Here is a 24132-nt window from a genome sequence, read left to right as displayed (position 1 = left end):
GTATCTTTTTCTCAAAATTACAACAAATTGACGGAATTATAAATGAATTTCAGTGTTCAGTTCAAAGACATTAGAAAACCACGATGCTGCTTTATGCCCGTAGCTGCTTCGGAAATAATCTCATTTTCCAACAGGATAATGACTCAAAGTATACAGCAAAGAATATAAGACACATTTTAGCAGAAGAAAACGGCACTCTGTCATCATAGCCGTGCCAGTCATTTAATCTTGATCTAATTGAGAACTTGTGGAATATATATCATGAAACGTAAATTAAAACAGCTAAAGGCGAAAAAGCTCGGGGATCTATAATGGAAATAGCATGAAATGTTATCAGAGTGGAGCAGTGAACCATTAAATTGATAGACTTGACGTCAAAGAAATGTGTTGAAATATTCAAAACATAAAGGGGTTATCGAGCAAAATATAAATTTCTCAATATCGGCTTCTGCGATTTTCAATAAAAACTATCGTCTATCAACCGATAAGATAACTTTTCTTTTCTTTTATTTGACTCATAAAACAAGACCGACATTGTTGCATATTTTTTGGTAAAATGTAACTACGCGTTGCACAATATACGTACTAATGCAAACCGCAGCATTAATTTCCTCCACACACTTACAAAAGCAATTCACTCCTATTAGCGATTATTGTCGGCTGAAATTTTTGTCCGCTACTGTACGTAGCAAGATATATTAACTTTGTACCGACGACCTTGAATTATTGCACGGACGATGACGGAGCGGTAGCTGATATCTCCGCGAGACACTCGATCACCGATCTACGTCGCAAGTCATCCTGATCATTGTGCGTGCCACGATACTGGACCGGTAGCAAAATCAAGGACTAACCTTGCCTGAAACGCTTTAATCCGCTCTATCCGCCGCGGATAGAATATATCTTGACGATTCCGACACCGTCCGATATCGCGATGCGCGCAAACGGATGCTGGGCCCGAGCGTGATCTTGGCGGCAGCAGAAGACTCGAACAATCTGAGCGTGTCGCGCGAAGAAACCGCCGCCGCCGCGCGCGGCGGCCGGATCTCGCTCGATCGAAAACTCCGGCGAAATTAATCCTCGCGCGCATACGTTACCTTGAATGTACGTATATTCACGAGCGCTCGAACGGTCCTGCTCCTTTCAGGATTCTGTTCCTTTCACATCGCAGAGAGATCGCTGCGCGTACTTCCGGTCGATCGGTATCTCGACTCCCGCCCTCTCCCACCCTTCCGCTCGCCATTTCGCGCGATTATACATTACGCTTTTGAGTCGTATTAAGTTCGTCGTCCGACGAACGAGCGGATTTTACGACGGAGGATTTCGCGAAACAATCTCGGACGGTGCTTTCTTGCACATCGACCGCCGGACCACGGTTATTCGCATAACCGTGCAAATAATTAGCCGCCCGTTATGTACTTTTCAGTCGCGTTATGGTTACGATAGTTAAAAGCGACTATACGTTTCTCGAAAGGATTTATCACCGTCATTATGTTTCCACGAGGTTCCATCGATAGTTCGTGACTGTCCCGTGACTGCCGTAGCGGCCGGCGGTTGTAGAGAATCCTGCCGCACGACTGCAACGTTGACAAAAAGAAAAAAAAAAAAAAAAAAGGGAGAAAAGAAAAAATAGACGGTCAAGTCTTGCGCGAGGACGAAACGCGCAGAGACAATGTCACGTGAGATATTCTCATTGTCGTCGATTTAAATCACGTAGATCGCGTAGACGGGACGACAGGCCATTTCTCGTGTAGAGATTCGTCACGCCGGCAGAAACCGACGCTCACGAATGAGATGCAGGAAGGAATTTTTCTGCAAACCGCAAAACCCATCGGAGCGTTTCAATCGGTAGAAACGTTGCCAGCTAAACTGGATTCTCGGAGGCAAGATAGCAATTAGAATTCGCAGCTAGTGCAACCGCAGCCAGTGAACCAGTCCAGCGGAGGCCACGTCTCTCTCTCTCTCTCTCTCTCTCTCTCTCTCTCTCTCTCTCTCTCTCTCTCTCTCTCTCTCTCTCTCTCTCTCTCTCTCTCTCTCTGTCCGTCTCTCTCTCCCTTGTCTCCACTCTTTCACTCTTTATTCCATCCGAACAGAGAGCAATAGGATAGCACGAACCGACTCTCTCGGTGTAACGGTTTTGAGACTCTGTCTCTGCCACGGAAACTCGCTCGCGGACTTAGCTGCTGGACTGGCTGCTTTCATAAAACCAGTCGACTGTGAACCGAGGAATGTGTCGGAATCCTGAAATTATTCCGCCGAACGGGAGAGTATACCGAGCGGGCGGACGAAATTTTTCCCTCGCGCCCGAGACGCGCCGCTCCCGGCAAAAAGCCGCGAAAGGGTTGGACTGCGTTCCGCGCCGGAAGCGAACGCAATGGGCGCATGTTTTCCGCGACGCGCGAATTCATGCGGCCGCCCGCTCGCGTCATCGGCCACCAGTAAAATTGCCAGTAAAAGTAACGTGTCAGTTTGATCGATTTGATCTCGACTATAAGAGTAAATCGCTCGCAACTACACGCTAGCGGCACGCATGGCACGGCGGGCGCGTGTCGCGTTTGCCGCGGAAGCGTAAATTTCGAGCAATTCGTCCGCTCGCCTTTACGTCGGCGAAACCAGCGACGCTGGACGCCGAGACGCGAGCTTTTCCCCGCGGCCTGAAACCGCGCCGTTTCCGCGACTCCACTTTCTCCCGCTCCGCCTAGGAAGGGTACAATTAACACCTCTAATCTCAAATAAGGTATTTTCGGCTAATCCCAGCGCGGAAACGTCGCTCTTGGTCCCGTTATCTGCGGCCATTGCCGGTCCCGGTTACTTATCCATTGTCTCGAACTTAAGGGAAACAGTGGCCAGATCTCAAATCTAAATTGCGTCTGTTTGTCTCTGTCCGCCGCTCGGGTGGAACAAACGTATCATTGTAATCGACGATTAAGACGTTGCCGCCGCCGCCGCCGCCGCCACCGCGAACGTCTCGGTTTTTCTTCGTTCCCGTGTGCGCTCGCGCGCGCTATAAAATAACACTTTAATCGAGGCTTACCTTCAACGTGAGGAGCGCTCCGGGAAATATTCCGAGTGCGGCCAAGCTCTGACTATGATCCGTCAGCTCGTGTTCTCCCAGCATTATGTGTTGGTCGTACGGCCCGGCCCCGCAAATCTGCATCGTCTGTAAAGTAAAAATAAGAAAAAGAAAAGAAAATCTCTAATATTGTGCGCCGATAGTTGAACGTTAATCGACGAAGATCCTCATGGATTCGTCGACGTCAATCTCGCCCCCACGTGGCGTAATAAAATCGACGCGAACAGGAGACTTATCCGAAAATGAAATTCGCTGGTGTTTACGAGAGCGCGTGCTTGCAAAGTTCCGCGTGGCTGCGAGGTCCACGCGGCCGCGCCGTGGAAAAAACCGTGGTAGCGAACGGTAGCGAGGGGTGAGCGGGTCGCTGTTTGACATTCTAGAAGTAGAATGTGCGCGCGACGAGCATGAGTCTCGGTAATTGCTTAATTTGCGGTACCCGCGCGGCGTTGCGCGGAAGGGATAACCTCCTCGTCCTCGGCAGCGGTGCGAGAGCTCGGCGCGCGTAGCTCGCTTTTCTGTTTTACGATCCCCGGAGCCGAGGTGAGGCGAGCCAAGCTGGGGAGTCGGGGCTGGAAGGAGGAAAGGGATCGCGAGAAGGAAGGCGCCGGAAAGCGAACAAGGGACGGAGGACACCGTGTGTAAGAACACGATTATGAGCACACGCGCGATTGCGCTCACATTGTGCGGATGAAGAAGAAGCGCCTGGGCGTGTAGCGCGTGTTTTCTGCCTTTTCTCTGCCTCCCCCCTCCCCCCCCTCTCTCTCTCTCTCTCCTTCTCTCTTCTAGCGCTAAATTATGCAGTGACCGACGGAAACGATATAGATACAGACGCGCATAGATCGATTTCGCTCCGCTTCTCATCTTCCACGGTGACGACGGTCGGCTCGGTCAATCCGCCGGGACAATCCGCGGTGGCGTGTATCGCGCGCGAGTGTTTGCAGTACTTCATACAAGAGGGAAGAAAACGAAGCCGCGGCGAACAAGAAGAAGCACGGTCAGGGTCAAAGAACCTCGAGGCTTCCTCGTTAAAGGAAGGCGCCCAACGAGCGCGCGATAAATAGAGGTGGGTTTAACAAGGTTGCGAAGCAGTGGCGGGAGGCCAAATTATCCCGAGAGAGAGAGAGAGAGAGAGAGAGAGAGAGAGAGAGAGAGAGAGAGAGAGAGAGAGAGAGACAGAGAGAGAGAGAAAGCTCGAGGAACCTTTGATCCTTAGGAAACTCGGCTGCAGCCACCGCATCGCTCATCGGAGGTAGGACGAGAGACAGACAGGTGCGCGTCGACAGACGTATTATCATAAATATATATCGCGCGATCGCGCATGGTAGCGGGATTTTCTCGGGGACGAGCGGGAGCGAGCGCGCGACTTCTTCGACGGCGCTCCGCGATTTACTTTCCAATTTATCCGTGAAAAATCCGGCGCGGCCGTGCGGCCGCGTTTTTACAGCCGTAATTTCCCCGCGAACGAGCTATCCGGCGTGGACGGGCGTTTTTTCGCCGATGCCATTGCGTCCGCGCCGCGAGCGGGCGCGGGCGCGGGCAATGAGAGTAAGAAAGGCGATCGAGCGGTACGGCGGTGCCGCGCGAAAAAATGGGACTGGTGACACGGAATGTGCTAGAAAGTAATATTTACAGGCGGTCGGCCGCTAGGCGTTACACCGCGATTACGTAAAGCCGGCCGCGCTCGGCGAAGATCAGCGGCGCGCTATTGTCCCGATTTGCTTGCCCGCTAGCTCGCGACATAACTGCATTCGACCATGAAATTCAAACATTTTTATCGGCGGCCTTTTTGCGCCGCGGCAAAAAGCAACGAGCGCGCGCGGCATGACTCGCTCGCATTTTTGTCAATCCGCGAACCAATCCGCGAACAGTGACACCCTTGAAACCGTGACGCCGCAACGTGCCGCGCCGCGGCATTTTCCGATGGGGAAAAATAAAAAAGAAGATATCTTTTGCGCGTTTTTCATCATTGCGAACAGTTATCGCGCGATTTCCCAAGTTCGCGCTTCGTCGTCACGTGCCGATCACACGACGCATCGCGTTTGTGTATTATTGGTGGAAAGTAATCCCGGGCGACAGGATTCGAATAATTTTTGCACGCGTTGGAACGCTCTTTCTCTCTCTCTCTCTCTCTCTCTCTCTCTCTCTCTCTCTCTCTCTCTCTCTCTCTCTCTTCGCCGCGATCCGACGGTCGCGCCACGTTCCTCCGATTTTGATGTTCAAACGGCGAACAGACGACGAAATCGAGCGATAGACGCAGCATCGTAGGAGATAAAAAGGGGGCAAGAGAGGACAGTGGTGAATGAGAGAGACGAAGAGACTGTGAGTCTCGTATTTCCATTGACGCCGACAGCCTCTCTCGCGGGCGGGTATTAAAAAGGGACGTGTGTTCCGCGGGGTGAAGGAGGCGCGGACAAAAATTCGAGCCCGAAGGAGAGCCACGGTAGAGACAGATAGTGGGAGGGTGGGTGAGCGCGAGAGAAAAATACGCGGCACGAAGAGAGACGGAGCAGGGAGAAAGAGTCAAATGGAAGGTTGAGTGGAGCGAAGTGGAGTGAAGTGGAGTGGAGTGGAGAAGTTGGAGACCTGTTATTAGCGCGAGGTTTATGCTCTTTCGGGTTTTTGCCAGTGGCCCCGCCGCAGAGAGAAGGGGGCGGGAGGAGGCGGAGGAGGAGATGGCTACGGCCTCGCAATATAAATACGCTTAATAGTTTAAGCACACTGCCGGGGCCCGAGCATATGCTAACCAGCCATAACTACGCCTTTACTACTTTCGTCCACCCGAGAGAGTCGGCGGAGAACGAAGAACGAACCGAACGCCGCGTTGTATCTCCGTGTATGTAGCGCGCCGAGAGGGTAGCTCGGCTAGCGATCGTGGGCCGAACGCGCGGCTCTTCCCATTTCGGCCCCGACAATAAGAGCACGCCGTAAAATACTTGCGCGCCGCAAATTGATTGATTATCCCGGCCGCTTTCGGCAGGTGGCCGAAGCGCGAGAGAGATCAAGATATCGACATCTTCCGACCGACTTCTCGCAATGTGACGTTTCCTAGCGACTTTTCTCTTTCATATCTCGACCAATGTTTTTCCTTCCTTTTTCTTTTTCTACCGGAATATAACCAAGTTTTGACATTTATCCAGAGTTTGTAATCTCGCGTATCAAAATAAATATATCTGCTGATAAACTTTGCACCTCTCTTTTCGTGCGAGACGTCGTCGGAGTGTCGTCGGAGGTGTCGAGGATCGTCATACGTTATACGAATAGTGTGAAAGTTCTGCGTGAAAACAACACTTACCATCACTTTGAGTTCTTTCAAGGTGATCTCGGATGACACTTTGAGCTCGTGCGAGCCTTTTAATTTTCTTCTGGTTCGTGAGGGCCGTACGTTCTCCATCTTTGGCCTCTTTGCCGCTACCTGCCGACAAATACGCGGAACGTTGGATTGTGAATAAACAAGTGCGTGTGAACAAACAAATTATTATTATCGTAGAAACAGATTTGTAACGATAGATTATTTTCTTATAAAGTAAATTAATAAAAAAAAATATTTATTTATTTATTTATTTTTTCAAGAGAGGCAGAAAATATTTTCATTTAATATAAGTAAATACTGTAAAATTTAAATAGAGACGTGATATATAAAAATGCAAGACGCACCTTTTGAATAATGCACCAAAAGGGTTCAACAAACGCATTTAACCATTAAAATACGTTAAAAATGGTCACTTCATTATACATTGGATATTATTCCACGACATAAAATTCTCAACGCTCGACTTGAAAAAGAAAGACATAATTGCGCGGTTGTACAAAATTACTCCTAATTTAGCATGAATCAGAAGCGAGCCACGTAAAAGGAAGCAGGCAACTCTCTCTTAAGGTCACTTCGAGCAGACGTAATAATACTTATTATATTGTGAAATGCATGAGATGGCATCTCAATTCCCCGTTATCGGTTAGCGTCGATCTGAAAAGACGACCGCGCTTCCAAGACACTTGATGACTCGGCAGGTCAACCCATTAACAAAATTTCCTAGTTCGTCTGAACGAACCAACACGACTCACGCACGCGTAGACACAACGTAGGACTTTTAATTTCCACCGAATACCGAATGCAAAAGAAAATCAACGTCACATCGCGATAATGATACGTTGACGAATCACGATATTTGTCCTTTCGCACGCGCGCGCGCGCGCGCGCGCGCGTAAAACTTCGTGCACTCGACGCAGATATTAACATGTTAGAGCGGACTTGGCAATAGGGGATGACAGTGTACACGTGGACCTAATAATAGAACAAAATAACTTTCCCATACCTCGGAATTGCTTTCTGATTTAGACTCCTCGCTATCGTCGATACACTTGATGTAGATCGTCGCACGATCGTACTTCAAGCTCTCCAGCCGCTCCTGTTCAACCCTCGCCAACATGCAGGCTGCGCACGGAACTTAAACGATACAAGAAAAACATTTTCATGTCACTTGTTGTCGACTTCGAGCTGATCAACATTAAAAGAACAATAAGGGAAGGTAACAAAAAGTTATTTAACCAGGCTACCAGGTTACCGATGTATCCCGTCGGTTGCAAGAGACTACGATCTTCGATGCAACGATGCGGAAACTTAAGTCTGACGCGTTAAGCAGACGCGACGTCGGACGCCACTATTAACACCCTCGAGGGTCAGATTTCGTTGGTCCCGGCGAGCCCTCGAGAGGACCGGGGGACGGCGGGCAGTTAGAAAGTCGAGTTGGAGGGTGCGTGGGTGAGTGGGTGGCGCGCGGCGATGTCGGGGTGGTGGCTCTTATCCCATGTATAATAGATTGCTTACGGCCGGTGAGATTAATACAGTAATTAATAATATACGGTGACCAGGGCGGTGTGTAAGAAGCGGCCATTGTTGCTGGCCGGACAGCACAAAAAGCGCTTCGGCCGGTCGGTCCGGAGCCAAAGCTCGTATCCGAGCGACTCTCCGAGCGTTACGTCATGTTCAGACAGTTTTCCAGCGGCCGAGGAAGGGCGGGGGCGCGCGGGGGCAGGCGGGATCGTGACCCCGGCTGAATTCGAATTCGTCCTGCCCCGCGTAGCGCTAATTACCGGCTCGTAGGAGCCAATAAGAGAACGGCGTAAGAAGCTATTTGCCCGCTAACGAGTCGAAGAGATTTAGCGCGGGACGCGTAATTCGCTGTTCGCCTTCTCGCGGCGATCGCGAACTAGAAGAATAAACGTTGATCGTCGCGCGCGCGTACGTACGCGCGAGAGAGGTGGTCACATGGAGCAAGGTGGATCGAGAGAGCGACGAACGTCCGTTCGGTGAGCTAATTTCCCGTAGCGGTAACGAAGGATAGGACGCGGAAGGACCCGCACGCCAAATGAATTCGAAGGTCCTCCTCCCTTCGGATTCCTAATTACCCGCCAGCGCGCGGGGACATTCAGCGCGATAGGATCGTTTGCTATCGAGTTTAATCGGAAATACGAGAAGCTTAAGCTAATGAGAGAGTCGTAGGGTCGCGAATGCAAATCTCTTCCGACGTGCTACAAACAGACCGATACCCGTTATCGCAGGAATGCGAGCCGCACTTTTCAAGGCGACCCCGAGACTCCGCCGAAGACTCCGCTGAAGAAGGATCGGAGATTCTTATTCAGTTCGCGTAATTTCACCTCTCAAATACCGTTTGCGACATCTCTCAGCTGATCTCGGAATCACTCTCGCGACATTAACGAGACGTTACTCATTATTCTCGATCTATTAAAATAATTATGATGAGAGACCAGCATAATTGTGAAAGTATCATTATGATAAAAAGTGTTGTCCGATAATTCAAGATCGACAGGTTTTAGCGAGGTTGCGAGATTCAGATTGCAACTCGCGCATTAAGATGGCAATTACAGGTTGACACGTAAAGTTAAGTCGCGCAGAGAGGTACGACAGGACTTCTTCCGAATGTTCCAATGAAGAAACAGCGTGAGTTGGTTTTATTGGCAAATAATACACAATAGCTTCTCCAAGAGCCGGCGTGTAAATAAGACTAAAGGACAACGCAGGAGAGCTCTAGTGTATTTCCCTAAAGTGCCATCGAAGGGCAATCAAACCATAAACGAGCGCCGAGACAAAGTAGAAACTTGCACGTTATCGAGGCGAGAAGTTTCAGCTTGCGAAGACTCAGATTCCCGCGGACTTTATTCGGATCGCTTAAACGACACGTACCGAGACCACTCGGGATTCCGCAAGATAAAAGTTTTAATAACGTCCACGTTCGACCTGCGCAAATTGTACGGTTAGTTACACATTCCACCCTTGATATAACATAGAAGCAAATAACATAGAACGCGATTATTATAGAGTGTAATTATTATTTCCCTCGAACTCTTTATTAATTTTTTCTCCTTCAGTGTGGCTGATTATGATAGCAGTACGCAACTTTGTAATTATCTGAAAGTGATAACCTCGTCGAGAAATTATCACACGCGTACGCGTGTTTTTCTTTCGACATTGACGAGTCGAACGAGATGTCCTGCCAACCAATCACCGTTCTAATCACGCTTTGCCCCCCGATCGATGGTCATCGATCAAGAAAAGCAATTACCTGGTGATTGCAGGCACGTCGAAATGAGTCTCGAATTGAGACAGGGCAACGTCCTTTAGAGCGAATGATTAGAAGACGGATAGAAAGTAATCGTAGACGAAAGTGGAACGATAGCTTAATTCGAAGCGAGATATTGATACGAATCGTTGTCGAGGGATACAAATCCCTTCGGGATTTTTGTACGACTGAATTAAGTAATTTATCTGTCAGGTTTACCGACCAGAACTGAACGCTGAAGCTGACTCGGAGAGACAAAAAGAAGCTCTTCACAATGAATGCAAATGAAATGATCCCAGCACGATTACATCTCAAGCCGAAGCGGAAGATTACACGAAGAAAACCGAAGAAAGCTCCTCGATCAAAATCGAAAGCACGTTAAGCGGAAAGACAGCAGTTTCGCTATTTTATTAAAAGGGCTGAGCGACTTTCATTCATAACTCCCGAGTCACCCCGTGAATGAAAGATTGATGTTCCCCCAACCGTCGTGACTCGACGGCAAAAGAGAGAGAGAGAGAGAGAGAGAGAGAGAGAGAGAGAGAGAGAGAGAGAGAGAGAGAGAGAGAGAGAGAGAGAGAGAGAGAGAGAGAGAGAGAGAGAGAGAGAGAGAGAGAGAGAGAGAGAGAGAGAGAGAGAGAGAGAGAGAGAGAGAGAGAGAGAGAGAGAGAGAGAGAGAGAGAGAGCCGTCCACCCTTACTCAAATATGTTTTGAATTCTTTGGAGTTTCCGCGAGAGAGAAGGGAGAGACGATCGTGCGCCCCTCGTAAAGTAAATAATGACTTCTTATTTTGTCAACTGCATTACCAAATTAAATCCTTGCGGTCGGCGATGCAGACAAATAACAACGCGCTGCGCAATTTCCTCTTTCTCCTACGTAATTTTATTTCTCTAAATTAAATTATATTTCTCTAAATTAATTAATTCCCCTTTAAATGTGTACACCCTCGCTTCTTTTTCTCTTCTAATTTTTCGGCTCGGTCTTCTCGCCAACAGTCACCGTCGATAGGTAATCGGCAGCTGGAATCGACGAATCTTTCGAACACAGCTCGGCGAACGCGCCGAGCGCACGAGTTACCGCTCGTGCAGTACCGCCGAGGAAGATCGCCGTCATAATAATGATTTCGCTAACGAACGTCTTCGGGAGCCACAACAAAGTCGAAATCTAATCCTCTTACAACAGGATGACACCGAGTCGGTTGCGAGGGTGGCGCGCTTCGTGTAATCGGGCCACTCGACGGTATTACGCGCGTCTCCTCCGAAATTCGCAAAATACGATTGTCACTCTGCGACTCGCGGAAATCGCGAGAGAGAGAGAGAGAGAGAGAGAGAGAGAGAGAGAGAGAGAGAGAGAGAGAGAGAAAGAGCTACCCTGCCTGCACCTTTCGTAACTCGACCCTCGCAAATGAGTGTTCGCGAATTCGTTAATTAAACGACATAAGACGTTTCGCTTCTCCTTCTTCGCGCGATCGGCGGCTTCGAAATGGCAACGGCACAAAATATCAGCCACGACGAAATATCATAAGCGACGAGCTCGAGCTTCCCGAGCTTTTATATGAGATAAAACACGTTAATGAATGATATAATTAAAATATGTATAATTATATATAATAGCATAATTTTAATATAACATAAATATATTTACGAGAAAATACAAATGTCTTTCGCGATGTTCTTCAACTTTAGCCGACTGACGCGGGAAAGCGAGCTCGAGCGTGGTGGTTTAAATCAAACGATATAGACGATTAGACACCTCTAGATTATCGAGGGTCTCCTTCTGACAGGATCGGAAGACGCGTCCCGGCGTTGTTGGAAGAGGGGATCCGGGAGCGAGCTTTATCCTTGTTTTATCTTGTTTTCCGCCCGAACCTACGTTCCCTCCGCCACCCGCCAGCCACGCCTCACCCGCCACACTCCGCTAGCGAAGGACGACGGAGCATCGGTCATCTAGGCGCTCCATTTAATCCTGGAGGAAAAGGACCCCCCGTAGCCCACGGACAAGTGGGGATCTCCTTCGGGATAACAGAAGCGGCGAGGGAGAGAGCGCGCGCGCTCTCCCGGAGACCTAGCAGGATGCGCTAATTCGTCCCTGCTGAAATTTGTCCTGCCCCGACCGTGCTCGTTTCCTGCGCGATTACGTGAAAGCGCTGCTTTTTTCCCGTTTTCACTGCACGCTAATGTTTTCGCTAAGCCTGCCCCTTTATCTGTATATTGGCCGTTACACGGAGGAAAGAAGCGCGCACGCAATCGTCGCGCTGGCCGTAAATGAATTTTCGATCTTCCCTCGGGGGGAAATTACCCGCGTAATTTGAGCGAGAGCTAAGTGATCGATTAGCCAGATGTGTTAGCCAAGAAAGCAAAATATTAGCCGTTTGGCTAACACCGGCCATCAGAGTTTCTAGCCGAGTGTGGGGATTATTTTTTGTTTCTTCTTAATGAAATCAAACAGGCAAACAGGTATTGGCAGTACGATCGGCTACTCCGCGACCACCAGGTGAAATAAAGTCCCGTCTGTCGAGCCTCGCGCGTCGACGCGTCGACGCGTCGACGGCGCGTTTCGGGACCTCGGAGTTTTTCAGCGACAAACTTTCGGCCGCAAGTCGGCCGCGGTGTGCATCCGCTCGTCTCGCTGCAACGACTTTGGCCGCAGCAGCGCGCGCGGCGCGGCGAACACTCGTAAGGGCATGTTCATTGGTCAACGGATGTATATATTATAAGACGTGTCCGGCGCACTTGTGTCGCAGGGTGGGGACAGAGGGCTAACAAATGTCTCTCCTGAATCGTTTGACCCCTGGTAAGTTCAACCCCCTCAGGAAACTAAATCTCGAATCTCTCCAGGTTCCACCCCCGTCGCTCCCGTCGCTCCCGTCGCGGCGGCCCTTGTACGTTTCGGCCGTACGTTTATGGAAGGACGCGGTCGCTGCTGCAACGTAGGCGACCGCATTCTCAGGGAGGGAACTAATCAGCAAATTCGTGTTCTAAATCTAAATCGCCGTCCGAATATTAATTCGAGGCCGAGGCCCCCTCGCCCGCCTGCGCCACACCGCGCGGTCCCTGCGCCCGCCGTTCGTCCGTCTATCTGTCCCAAGCACACGGTTTTCTTGGTCTCGCTCACTCGTTCCTCATCGGTTTTGCGATACAGCCAGTGCCGTACCTACACCACCGACACGCCTGATTTGTGGCACCGTCTGGCGCCTAAGCGATATTTACGAGCGACGTTCGCAGAAACGAAACAGCGCGAGGCGAGAGCGGCTACGTTTCTGGAATCAGGCTTCGGTCTGGCCTATAAGCTGGCCTGCCGGAAGATATAATAACGCGCCCAACGCGATTTAATTGTCGATACGCAGCACACAACCGCCGGAGAAATCCCGTCCCCTGATTGATTCCGACTCTCGAACCGACTCGGGCGGACTGAATCGCGCGTTCCCAACGGCTCCGCGCGGCTATCTCTTATTAATCGAACACGCCGCTGCGAAAGCCGCGCGGTAATAGCTTCTTTCGAGCAACACGGAAGTCTATTTTACCGGTCGGATTGGAAGCCGGTATACTACGTACACGGGACGTCGTTCTTCCAATTCTCGGACGAGGAGAACACCCGGAGCATGAGAGCAAGGCTAGTCGAGCGATCGAACAGCATCATCCACCTCGAATGCGATTACGCGTTGAAGATTATCTCATCGACGAATCGCGTCGTCGAGCTCTTCGATTACACGTTAATTAGCGCGTAACACCCGAGAGATCTCTCGCCCGGCTCTCTCGCTCCAGCCAAGAGAGCCTGCAGGCGGATTTCAGCCGGCTCTCCCGCCTCTCCTCTCTCTCTCTCTCTCTCTCGCTCTCCCCCCCCCTCTCTCTCTCTCTCTCTCTCTTCTTCTCGTGAGAACCCGTAATCGTCGAGTAAGACGTCTCACGTTAAGTGAGCCGATCGGCCTCCGCCGCGCGCGTTTCTTCTTACCCTCCGCTTGGATTTTCCAGCGCGAGCCGTCATCGAGCCGCGCCCCGGCGCAAACGAGACGCGGAGGGTGCTATTCAATCGCGTCACCTCCGGTTCTGTCAACTGGCGGGCTAGCGAGAGGAGCCAGCCTCTGCGAGACGGGGGTATCGGGAGTAGCCGGGTGATTGATACGAGGTTGGACGGTGCCTAATGTGCCTTCACGACCGAGGGAGACGGAGGAAGGCAGGGAGAGAGACAGAGGAGCGAGAAAAGGGGATCCTTGGAGGCTTTAAGAGTAGCACGATCGTCCGGCTAGGACTCGTTAGTCAGGGCCGTATCAGTCACCGAAAGCAACCCCCTATTTTTTGCGTCTAGCAATCCGCTGTTCTCCCTTTCGCGCCGAACCCGCAAGACGCGCCCTCAAAATAAGCTAAATCGCCCGTTTGTCCGCTGCGAGTTCGGCCCGTTTCTCCTCTTTACTGTATTCTGGCAAACAAGCGCGACGGGACACGTTTTCGCCCAGGCACTCTCTATATGCGTGCGTGTGTGTGTGTGTGTGTGTGTGTGTGTGTGTGTGTGTGTGTGTGGATTACCCGTTGAGCGCATCAAATGAGAAGACCGCCGCTTTGGCTCCCGGTGAAACTTCGCACGTGCGATTCTCGTTTCTCATTTGCACCGAGCATTCGACGTCGCATTTAACGCTGCGTTTACATGAGTTTCGCGTATCTGCGGTAAAGATCGCCGAATTAACGCTAAACATCTCTATCTCCAGCGGCGTCCCGACGGTATTCCGCTGACGATGATACCGGCTATCCGATTCGCCGTCAACGAGAGGCGAGGTCTTTGCAATTCAGATGCCGTCGTCGGCCGCCCCCCCGGCGCGGCGGCGGCCTCCTCGTAGCTCCTCGTCGTCGTTCCGGAGAATCGGAGGAGCGGCTTGACAAATGCCCCCGTAAAAAAAGAGGTGGTGCACTCGCGATCGAGAGACGGACAAGACAATGGGATGTTTAGAGGTCTGGGTGCTCGTGCTCACGATAAACGCCGGCTCGAGACAGCGGCTAGCACGAGGCAGGACGTAAACATCGTAGCCGTTCTCGCGTCAACGGTCCCCCCGACGGTGCCACCGTCGGGACCCAATTTGCCTGCCGGACGGCCGACAAGGATCGCCCTCGTCCCGAGGAAGCGCCGCGACACGTGCCGGGGTACGGATGAATTTTAATCCCGCTTCGGAGGTACTGGCAAATCCGTTCGACTCGCCGAGTCGCGCGTCATCGAGCTAACGATGAGGTCGTTTGATTCATCGATCGAGCTATTCGTATCTGTCCAACGACCGACCGGACGCGAAATTATTATACAGTGAGAAGTTAAGGGACATTCGAGGAATGTCGCTTGAATTCGTGCGGTGCTGCGGCGGCGACCGTGAATTGTTGATACGACGAAATCGACGAGGCAACGGAAATGTCGAAAGAACAAACAGCCCGAAGACGGCTGCCATTGCGCGAAACAGGGGTGAGAAACTTTTGAGGAGGCCATTTGCGCTCGTCTCGTCCTATCCTCCTCCCTCTCCGTCGTATCCCCGACGTGGCGTTGCTTTTTCTGCCAGTTAATTTTCAGGATACTTCTTAATTATAATGAGACACTTTGGGGCCTGGAAGAGAAGCCAACTGAGAAGATAGGACGGGGGACAGGAGGTGGATTTATGTAAATCGGCGGCTAATGTCTTCTGGCATTATTCCTTGGGTTAGGTTGAGAGAGAGGCGGAGTAGGAAGCCCACGGGGCGGCGAGGCGGCAGCGACACACACGCGCGGCGTTTCGTTCCTTTCTATCCGTTTGAGATATTTCGCCGAACGCGATCACCGAGCGTAACTTTCGTATCGTAGTCATTCTCGACGAGGTGTCTTGTACATAATCATAATGCGCGCGCGCGCTCCAAGTGCCGACGTCACGTTCCTGCATCCGACATTCGCGCTGTAATATTATACGTCTTTCGATTCAATTCAATTCAATTTAACTCAAATCGATTTCGGTGCAAAAACGCGCGAAACAGCGCACTGTTAAGTCGTAGTTACTGTTGAGTCATCGCGCTCATACGATGCTCTATAATTTTCAATAATTTACGCGTATGACGTGAGCCGCGTTGACCAAGGATATTTAGAAAGAGACGAAAGATTCTAGCGAATAGGGATTTTTGCGTCCCTGTTTTGAGAATTTCACTCATCTTAATACGATGGGTACAAATGATTACGGAGTGATGAATGAAAAACAAACGTAAGGCGGACAAATGTTGCGTAATAGCGCGTAACGCCGTAAACGACTCGAATTAATCTTCAAATCGTTTGGATTTTGTGTCATGAGAGTATTTGTACTCACGGGGAGTCGTTTGATAGTCGTCATCAGTCTTCTTTATGGTAATGGGATAGTCGACTTCGTAGAATTGCGCGAGCTTCGACCATTCCTCCGCCGTTACTATACTGTATCTGTAACAATTAAATAATACCTCTTAATACGATTCTCTGGCAAGGAGACAAACTCACACAGTAAAAGCTCCTCCTGTTGATATTTATGAAATATTCACAAAAAAGGATACACTCCTCCTCTCTCTCTCTCTCTCTCTCTCTCTCTCTCTCTCCCCCTCTCTCTCTCTCTCTCTCTCTCTCTCTCTCTCTCTCCCCCTCTGTCTCTCGCTTCTTCTCCCTCGTCTCCTCCCTGAGCGCGATTGGACGAGAGACGTATTTGCAAGATGGAATTTGCGATTTTCCGACAACGGTGTAGAATCCGTAATGCTTTTTGCATCGCCTCCCTTAATTATACCGCAAATTAGAAATTTCTTGCCGTGCCACGGCTCCAGCTTTTTGCCCTTGCAATTGTTCGCTCGATCCTGGCATGGTTCCTGAGTCGCGTATCGCGAGGAAATCTCGCGTCAGTATGTAATCAATAATATTTCGCGAACTATTGCGCCATTAATATACGCAATTTCTATCATCGCGGTAATACCGCGATTCTACATTCACCACGAATATAATTATCTTAGCTGCGATTGAACATTAAATATGTAGCCGATCAATAATCATAACAAAGAATCATAAACACCGATTGCATATAAACTGTGATATGTAAACACAAGCCTTTCAACAGTTATTATTCGCTTATTCGCTCTTGGCATAAATTTAACTCCTATAATGAACGGCTTTCGTGTGTGTGTGTGTGTGTGTGTGTGTGTATGTGTGTGTGAAAGCTGTATTTCTAAAAAAAGATAAATGTACGCAATATCGCGATAATCGATCAGACAAACCCGATTAAGACGGTAGCGCGCGATCGACGATAATTGGCTCGATCGTTTCTCCCTCGGTAGAACGACAGACGGTTATACAACGGTCGATTCGCGATACGAAAGCGGAAGAGGGAGAACAGGAGGGAGGGGGAGGAGAGACAGAGAGAGAGAGAGAGAGACCGAGCGGTACGAAACGATGATGACTCGACCGATAATTAGTTGCGCGACATTAATTTCGATTCAGCGCAATATGCCGCGCAGTCTCATTTGAATTTTCACGGGGCAAAAACGCGCGGACGAGCTTGTCGTCTCTCCTGTGTATTTGCCTAACGCCCGAATAATGGTGGGTGCATCGCGGAGAGACGATGAAAGGAAGAGGAGGGGTGAGAGACCGGCGCAGAAAAAATATATACTAGGCGGGCTACGCGATATTCAACGGGATCTCTCGCCTTTCGCTGTATTTTTGCTTCAGCATCTTCGATCCAAATAACGATGCGGTGCAATCGTACATTTTTCCGCGCGACAGAATAAAATTGCCAAAATGTCGTGAATCGTTGAAAAATACAAGGCCGATATAAGACGGCTAATCGAATTGGCGGCTATTTCGATTATCGATCCCCTAATTATCGCGGGTTCCCATAATATAAAGACGCGATAAGTCGTAGGGAGGAAACGACCGTCGATATCCCCGACAGACGTGACGCGATCACCGTCGTGCGTAAGGTGAAGATGGCAAAAATGATTTTTTAACGGTCTCGCCGCGAGACACGGAGTAAAAGCGGACGACTTGAGCCGCCGGCTATCTTAGGCAGATAGTGGACAATGCTTTAGCATAATGGTCGGGGGATGTTGGATGGCGCGTTAGCCCTGGGGGCGTGCGAGTGACATTTTCGCGTATCCATCACGTCACGGGGGCCGAGAGAGGAACGAGAGCAGGGGCACGCAGAGGAAGAGAAAGGCGTGCCAGGAGGTCACGCACTTTCGCTTTATAATATAGTGTCCTTCGAGAAATTCCTGCCAAGGAAAAATCCCCTCCCGAAAACCACGAGGAACTACCTCCGTGCGTATATCCCTCGAGCGATTAACTTTATTCTCGCAGAAATACGAGTTTCTTTCGTTCGCCAGATCTGTCTAGCCGTATCAAGACGCACGTGTGCGAATTCCATTCGCTTCTGCTTTTTTTCGAAAGGTATTTTTCAGTATAAAAAAATACATATATATATATATATATATAATGCGTACTTACAATTCGTTGTTGATCCTGGGCGCGTACAGAAAGCCTTTGTGCTCGCACAGGAGCGAGGCATTCTGAATACCTGATGGCGGTGTCCTCGAGTGTGTCTCCGCATAACTGAAACCGAAAGATAAACACATACGCGTTAAATACCTAAAAGTACTACGAGAAACAATAACACATCGAGATAGGTCAATCGTACAAATCGTGCATTGTTTACGAATTAGTTACGTTTAAGAAATTCCAATAGCTCTGTAGCCTGCAAACAAGCCAAGTGTTCGCGATAAAGCGAACTCGCCTGTGACACGATCTTACGAATCACGAACCAGAAAGACGGCAACGACGACGACGACGACGACGACGACGACGACGACGACGACGACAACGACGACGACGACGACGGTGAACGTTTCCTTCGGGACTTTGCGGAGGTGATGTTTAGGGGACGGGGTTGTGCATCATTTTTCACATACCACGAGGGGGCGGATGGTTTTTGCCATCCCCTTAGCCGACGACCATCCAGATAATGCTCTTAAAGACAGATATCTCTCGCGGAACGAGCCAGGTACGCTGTCACGCGATTGTACCACGGGAATAGACGGAAATCTCTTCGAATTTGCCCGCTACGGCATGTGAGCGGCGAAAAGTTTAGAAATTTTGATTGAAAAATCTAGCTAGTCGAATCTCTCGTTCTTTGACTGCACGCGTTCATGCAGCGATAAAGATTGTCAAAATGGAACTGATCGCGAGAATAGCGTGAATCGCAATATCGCGAAAAAAGCCCGCTCTCGAATTTTACGGTTAATTTGAAATCCTCCGCAATGGTTCTCTGCGAGAGTATCTTCAACAAAAACGGGAAACCATTTCCGACCGACCCGGGAACGGGATACGCTCCTCAAAACGCAATACCGGACGAAGGATACATCGGAGATACATCGCAGCCCTCGCGAGTTCTCTCGCGAGCTTTGACGCGGAAAGGCGACTATCCCCGATGCCGTAGTTTAAAAATGTCCCTTCCGCGCGCACCCCAACCCGCCCCGGACGCGTTTTCCAGAAGCGAATGCGCGTATTAATTATGAGCCTTGTTCAAACAGGAGAACAGAGGAACGCCGCACCGCAGGAGCGAACGGAATCGCAAAGGGGGAGAGGTGGTCACCCTTATTACGGTCGAAGCCGGGAGAACAACCCCGGGTTTCTATGTCCCTCCGTTTCTCTCTTTTCCCGCGCCTCGCCCCCGGTCCCTCCTTTTTTTATTTCTGCTTCGAGGCTTTGTTTAACTTCTGTCGCGAAATTTTTCCGCCCCGCAACGATTATTGCTCCCCGGAGATCGCGGAGATGGAGGAGGAAAACAGGATTCGGTTTGCGCGGCCTTCCTGCCTTCGGACATACGTAGGGATGCAGAGCACCAACACACGGACGGACATGAAAGCGTCCGACGCGCGGGAGTAACCGTCGACATCTTCGACGGGAAATTAAACGACAGTTCCTCGACTTCTGCTGTTGATTTATAATACACGGTGCTATCGCTACCGCGGAGATATTCGCCCATCCGCAGTTTCCATTTTTTTATCTTTTCCAAAGAGACGCGAAACGGAAAAGTAGTCCTTTCTGGGTTCCGGGGGAAGAACCGATCGATAGAAACGCGACTAACGATTCGTCCTAAAATCCTGAAATGAAAGATTAGCTGAGAACAAAGGAGACTTATGCTCACAGCGATCGATAGCGTGGAATATCCTTGTTCGCGAGGAAACATAAGAAGAAATCTAGGAGCAAGAACGTGCGAATTCGGCGAGCTCAGGAATGTCGGTTATACTCGAGCAACTACAGTTACTCGTAACATACAGAGGACAGTCATGGTGAATTGTACTCGGCTTCGGTAGCGAAAGAATTAACGAAGGCGTTGGTACAGCGCGCCCGACAAGATCCGAACGGCGGATCGTACGGCGAAGAAAAACGGCCGAGCCGAGCCATTGTGGTCGGCGACTTATTGTTCGATACCGATGCATAATATCCTGTTCTATGCACGAACGAACCTAGTGACAGCATCATTCTGGATGGCCTTAATCAACCAAGACGGCCGCGCGTCGCGCGATAGTGGGCCAGCCTTTGTGAAGAAAATGAAGCATTACACGGATACAATCCGATAGTGCCGGATAATAATAATATTGTCGCAAAAAAGGGAAATGTGTCGAAGGAAACGATACGACAGATCGATTTCGTATTCGTTAATATAATGGAACGCTGTGAGAGCGACGTGTTTTCTCTCTCTCTCTCTCTCTCTCTCTCTCTCTCTCTCTCTCTCTCTCTCTCTCTCTCATCTCTTTAGTACGTGTGAAACGACACATACGACGTGCGTACGCAATCTCGATGATGTTGAAGAAATGTCTTTTGCGATATATTGGTCGCAACAAATATCACGATCGTTCGCGCACAATATAAGACCCAGCTGACGCGTATTAAGCGATGCGCGACTGAAGAGATGCGATCGCGCCTTCATAGATGTCCAATGTAGCCTCACTTTGCCTCACCGATACGATTCTCGTTTATCCGTTTGCCTACTACTCGCGTGTTTGTGTGCACGGGCCGAGAAAAATTCGTTTGGATAATTCGTCTTTCTCTCTCTCCCTCCCCTTCCAACTCTCTCATCTCCGGCCTTCCTGCTCGTTCCGCTCCTCGTCCGATGGTCGTACGCGTTCGATGAAGGAACCGCCTTTATCCGCTCCTTCTCTCGCGCGCGCATTCCTCTCCAGCAGAAATAAATCTTATGTTTTCGCGTATAAGCGGCCTTTTAATATCACCACCCTTGATTTACCGCCGCAGACCGTGCGTCTACGCGCAAGAGAGGCCGAGAGAGCGCCAAGCTCCCCGCGTGTTCCGCTGACATTTGTCTTCCGGCAACCCCGAGACCCGACGACACGAGTGTCCCTAGGTTTTCCCTGATTTAGCGCTCCTCCCGTCGGTATTTGACTAGATGATTCTCGATCTCTCGGGAGATTACCGCTCGTGTCAACGAATTATCGGCCGCGTGCGGCAGAAACGACGATTCTTTCCAAAGAGTCGGCCTGATGGTGGATCGAGACAAATACTCACGAATTTCCGTTCAAACCAACCGATGCAAGATCAACCATCGTCTCTATTCTCGACGCACCCTCGATACACCCTGGAGAAGACAAAATAATTATATTATACCTGGAGATAACCAATTCGAATTCGCAGGGTTTATTAATTGTCGTAGTTGTTGCAATTAATTACACCACGTTCGATGGACTTGACGATCTGCGGTACCGCATCGAGCCTGATCACAACTACGTACACCTATCGCACGTTTATCTTTTGCCAATAGATGAGAGAGGATGCGGCGCGAGAGAGATTTTGCCGCTGATACAGATAATTGCAATACTTGAAAAACTTCGTCCAACTGCAACATCGAGAATGAAGCGTTAGCGGGACACGGCAAACGAGGAACGGACAAGATGCATCCTACGCGTCCGCGCTGCACCGGTTATGCAGCTCCGGACGGACGGACGCCGAATGCATTGGAGCGTTGCGGTCATTACAAGAGGGGCCCCTACGTGTCCGTGGTAAAAGGTCCTCGGTGTGTCCGGCTATTGAAAAAGGAAGCCCAAAAGCCCAGTCGTCAGATAGATGGCGAAAGGGGGGGGGGGGCGGGGAGAGAGGAGGGGGGGAGGAGAGGGGGAGAGAGGAGGGACAGAGAGGGAGGGGAGGAGGGAGGGGGAGGGGGAGGGGGGGAGAACGGGAAGGACAGAGCAAGAGAAAAACAATGTTGCTACCGGTTACCGCGGGACACTCGGAAAATAAGAGAACGACGCGCTGCGGAGCGCGCGTGTGTTCACGCTGATCAGGAGAAACGAAGCGAGCGACGCGACGCGACGCGACGCGACGAGACAAACCGCGATGTACAACCGAGCTTGTCGGCTTTCCGGCTGCCGAATGTCCGCCGTGAGATCCGGTGGACTTTAGTTAGATCCGGCGACCGCAACCGCGCACGAAGTGGGTGTCAATTCAGAGCGAAGGGACATAATGGTTCGTACGGGTGAGAGCCAAGTAAATACTTTGGACGGAAGACAAAAGCAAAGACGGCACGCGCGTTTCAAAGTAAAAGCACCCGCGGGGCGAACGCGGGTCCTCCTTTCTCTCTCTCTCCGAGGTCCTTCGTGTAAGTGTGATCGTTGAATTTCCCAGCGGTAAAAAAGGCCAAAGTTTCGGAATACAGGACAATGCGCGACTGTCACCCCGAGCGCGTCTCTTCCTCGTGTTTACAGACGATTGGTGGAACGATCATTGCAATTAATCGCGCGCGGGATGAAAGCGCCCCGAGATGCAGACGTCCGTATTTCGCTCGCGTTTAATGGCGACGATGGCGACGCGCGCGCAAACAAAAACGCAGCTGCAAGGTTATTGCAAAAGCTAGCGTGACTTCGACGTATGTCCTGGAGATTTAACGCAGAGCATTCCGAGACCAAACCGTTCGCGACGCGCTCACGAAGAACCGATCCTCGTCTCTTTCACCTAAAGCATTTACAAACTTCGCTTGTAACGAGGCTTTCTTAACGGCTAACGGGAAACGATAATCGCGCGTATTGTAGTCAAGCTGCATTCCACGAGTTATCGGCGCGGGAAAGAGCACGAGATTTGTTAACAATCGTTATAAAATCCAGAGAGGCAGCGATATAAATTCGTGAAAAAGAAACCGACAGAATCTTGAGTGACTTCCAGAGATATCAGAAAGAGAGAAGAGGCCATGTCAGCCCCTTTTAGAGAATCTAACAAAAATCCAACACACAAAGGTGTCGATCCTTTCATTTCTTTCTAGAGGAAACGACGGATTCGATTAAGAAGGATCGGCGGTCCTGCGCGCGTGCGCAATGCGGGAAATACATTTCTCCAATTCGAGGTGATCCAGCACCCAACCTTCGTTATCTCGCGCACGCACAATTGTGCCTTCGTTACGCGACATTAACGCGCTCCCTCCTCTCCCGCGCGCGGTTCCCAGAAAGAAGAAAGTGTATCATCATCATCGCGACCCCGGGTCTGACCACTCGCTGGAGGAAGGAAATCGCCCGAGCCTTCGTCGTCCGAAGCGCGTAGCGCGCGACCATCTGAAATCGCCCAACGGTGCCGACGAGCGGTGGCGAAGAGCGGAGCGACGGATAATACCGCGAAGAGAGCGGGAATGCGAGGCGGTCGAGAGACGGAGAGACAATAGCGGCCGAAGGAGGAAGATCGCGGCCGAGGTATAATGCGCTACAGGAGCGAGTAAGGAGTCTCCTCTCTCTCTCTCTCTCTCTCTCTCTCTCTCTCTCTCTCTCTCTCTCTCTCTCTCTCTCTCTCTCTCTCTCTCTCTCTCTCTCTCTCTCTCTCTCTCTCTCTCTCTCTCTCTCTCTCTCTCTCTCTCTCTCTCTCACTCACTCACTCACTCACTCACTCACTCACTCACGCACTCACTCACTCACTCACTCTTCTCTCTCTCTCTCTCTCTCTCTCTCTCTCTCTCTCTCTCTCTCTCTCTCTCTCTCTCACTCTCTCTCTTTCTCTCTCTCTCTCTCTCCTTCGATCGTTGTCAGCGGGCGGAAGCTGGTCGGTTGGTCGGCTGGTCGGCCGGTCGGCCGGTCGTCGGCGGCAGCGCGCGGCGTGGCTCGACTCGACTCGACTCGGCTCGGCGGTGCGCGCTAGAATAACGAAAGCTAATTATGCGCTCGGCTCGAAAAAGGGGAATCACGGCAAAAACCGTCGATAATCGACATCCTGCCGCAGTCCGTCGGTCAACAGGACTACCGCCGGTGTAACTTCAGACCCTCCTTCTCCTCCTTCTCATCCTCCTGCTGCTGCTTCTGCTGCTGCTCGGCTCATCCCTCCTTCTCCTGCTCCCCCGTGAGGACTATCCCGCGCGACCGAAGATCCTCTCCCCCTCTGAGCAAACAAGAAGACCGACCAGAGGCTTTCGCCGATGTAATAAAAAGAGAGTCCGTGGAGGATGCTCCGCTGGTCGCCCGCGGCCGCTCGCTATGCAGGTACAGTACTATCGA

The 24132-nt window shown here is 50.6% G+C and overlaps 1 protein-coding gene across 6 annotated transcripts in view; it reads right to left on the bottom strand.

Moving 5' to 3' along the window:
- LOC105183360 (ubiquitin carboxyl-terminal hydrolase 48) overlaps positions 1-24132 on the bottom strand; it is a 57281-nt gene that overhangs the window by 20006 nt on the left and 13143 nt on the right. For 5 of the 6 annotated variants that reach the window (XM_025296742.1, XM_025296743.1, XM_025296744.1 and 2 more), the window contains 5 exons: positions 18098-18202; positions 15951-16057; positions 7387-7517; positions 6366-6485; positions 3035-3160 (listed from right to left, as the gene is read on the bottom strand). In XM_025296742.1, the coding sequence (XP_025152527.1) occupies positions 3035-3160; positions 6366-6485; positions 7387-7517; positions 15951-16057; positions 18098-18202 (589 nt within the window). The remainder of the gene's footprint in view (positions 1-3034; positions 3161-6365; positions 6486-7386; positions 7518-15950; positions 16058-18097; positions 18203-24132) is intronic. The other variant, XR_003112573.1, reaches the window with a different exon arrangement.

This window comes from Harpegnathos saltator, unplaced genomic scaffold, assembly GCF_003227715.2.
Source record: "Harpegnathos saltator strain DR-91 unplaced genomic scaffold, Hsal_v8.6 scaffold16, whole genome shotgun sequence".
In the NCBI taxonomy this organism is placed as follows: Eukaryota; Metazoa; Arthropoda; class Insecta; order Hymenoptera; family Formicidae; genus Harpegnathos; species Harpegnathos saltator.
The sequence above is the reverse complement of the archived record's forward strand: the minus strand, read 5'-3'. Positions and strand labels throughout refer to the sequence as shown.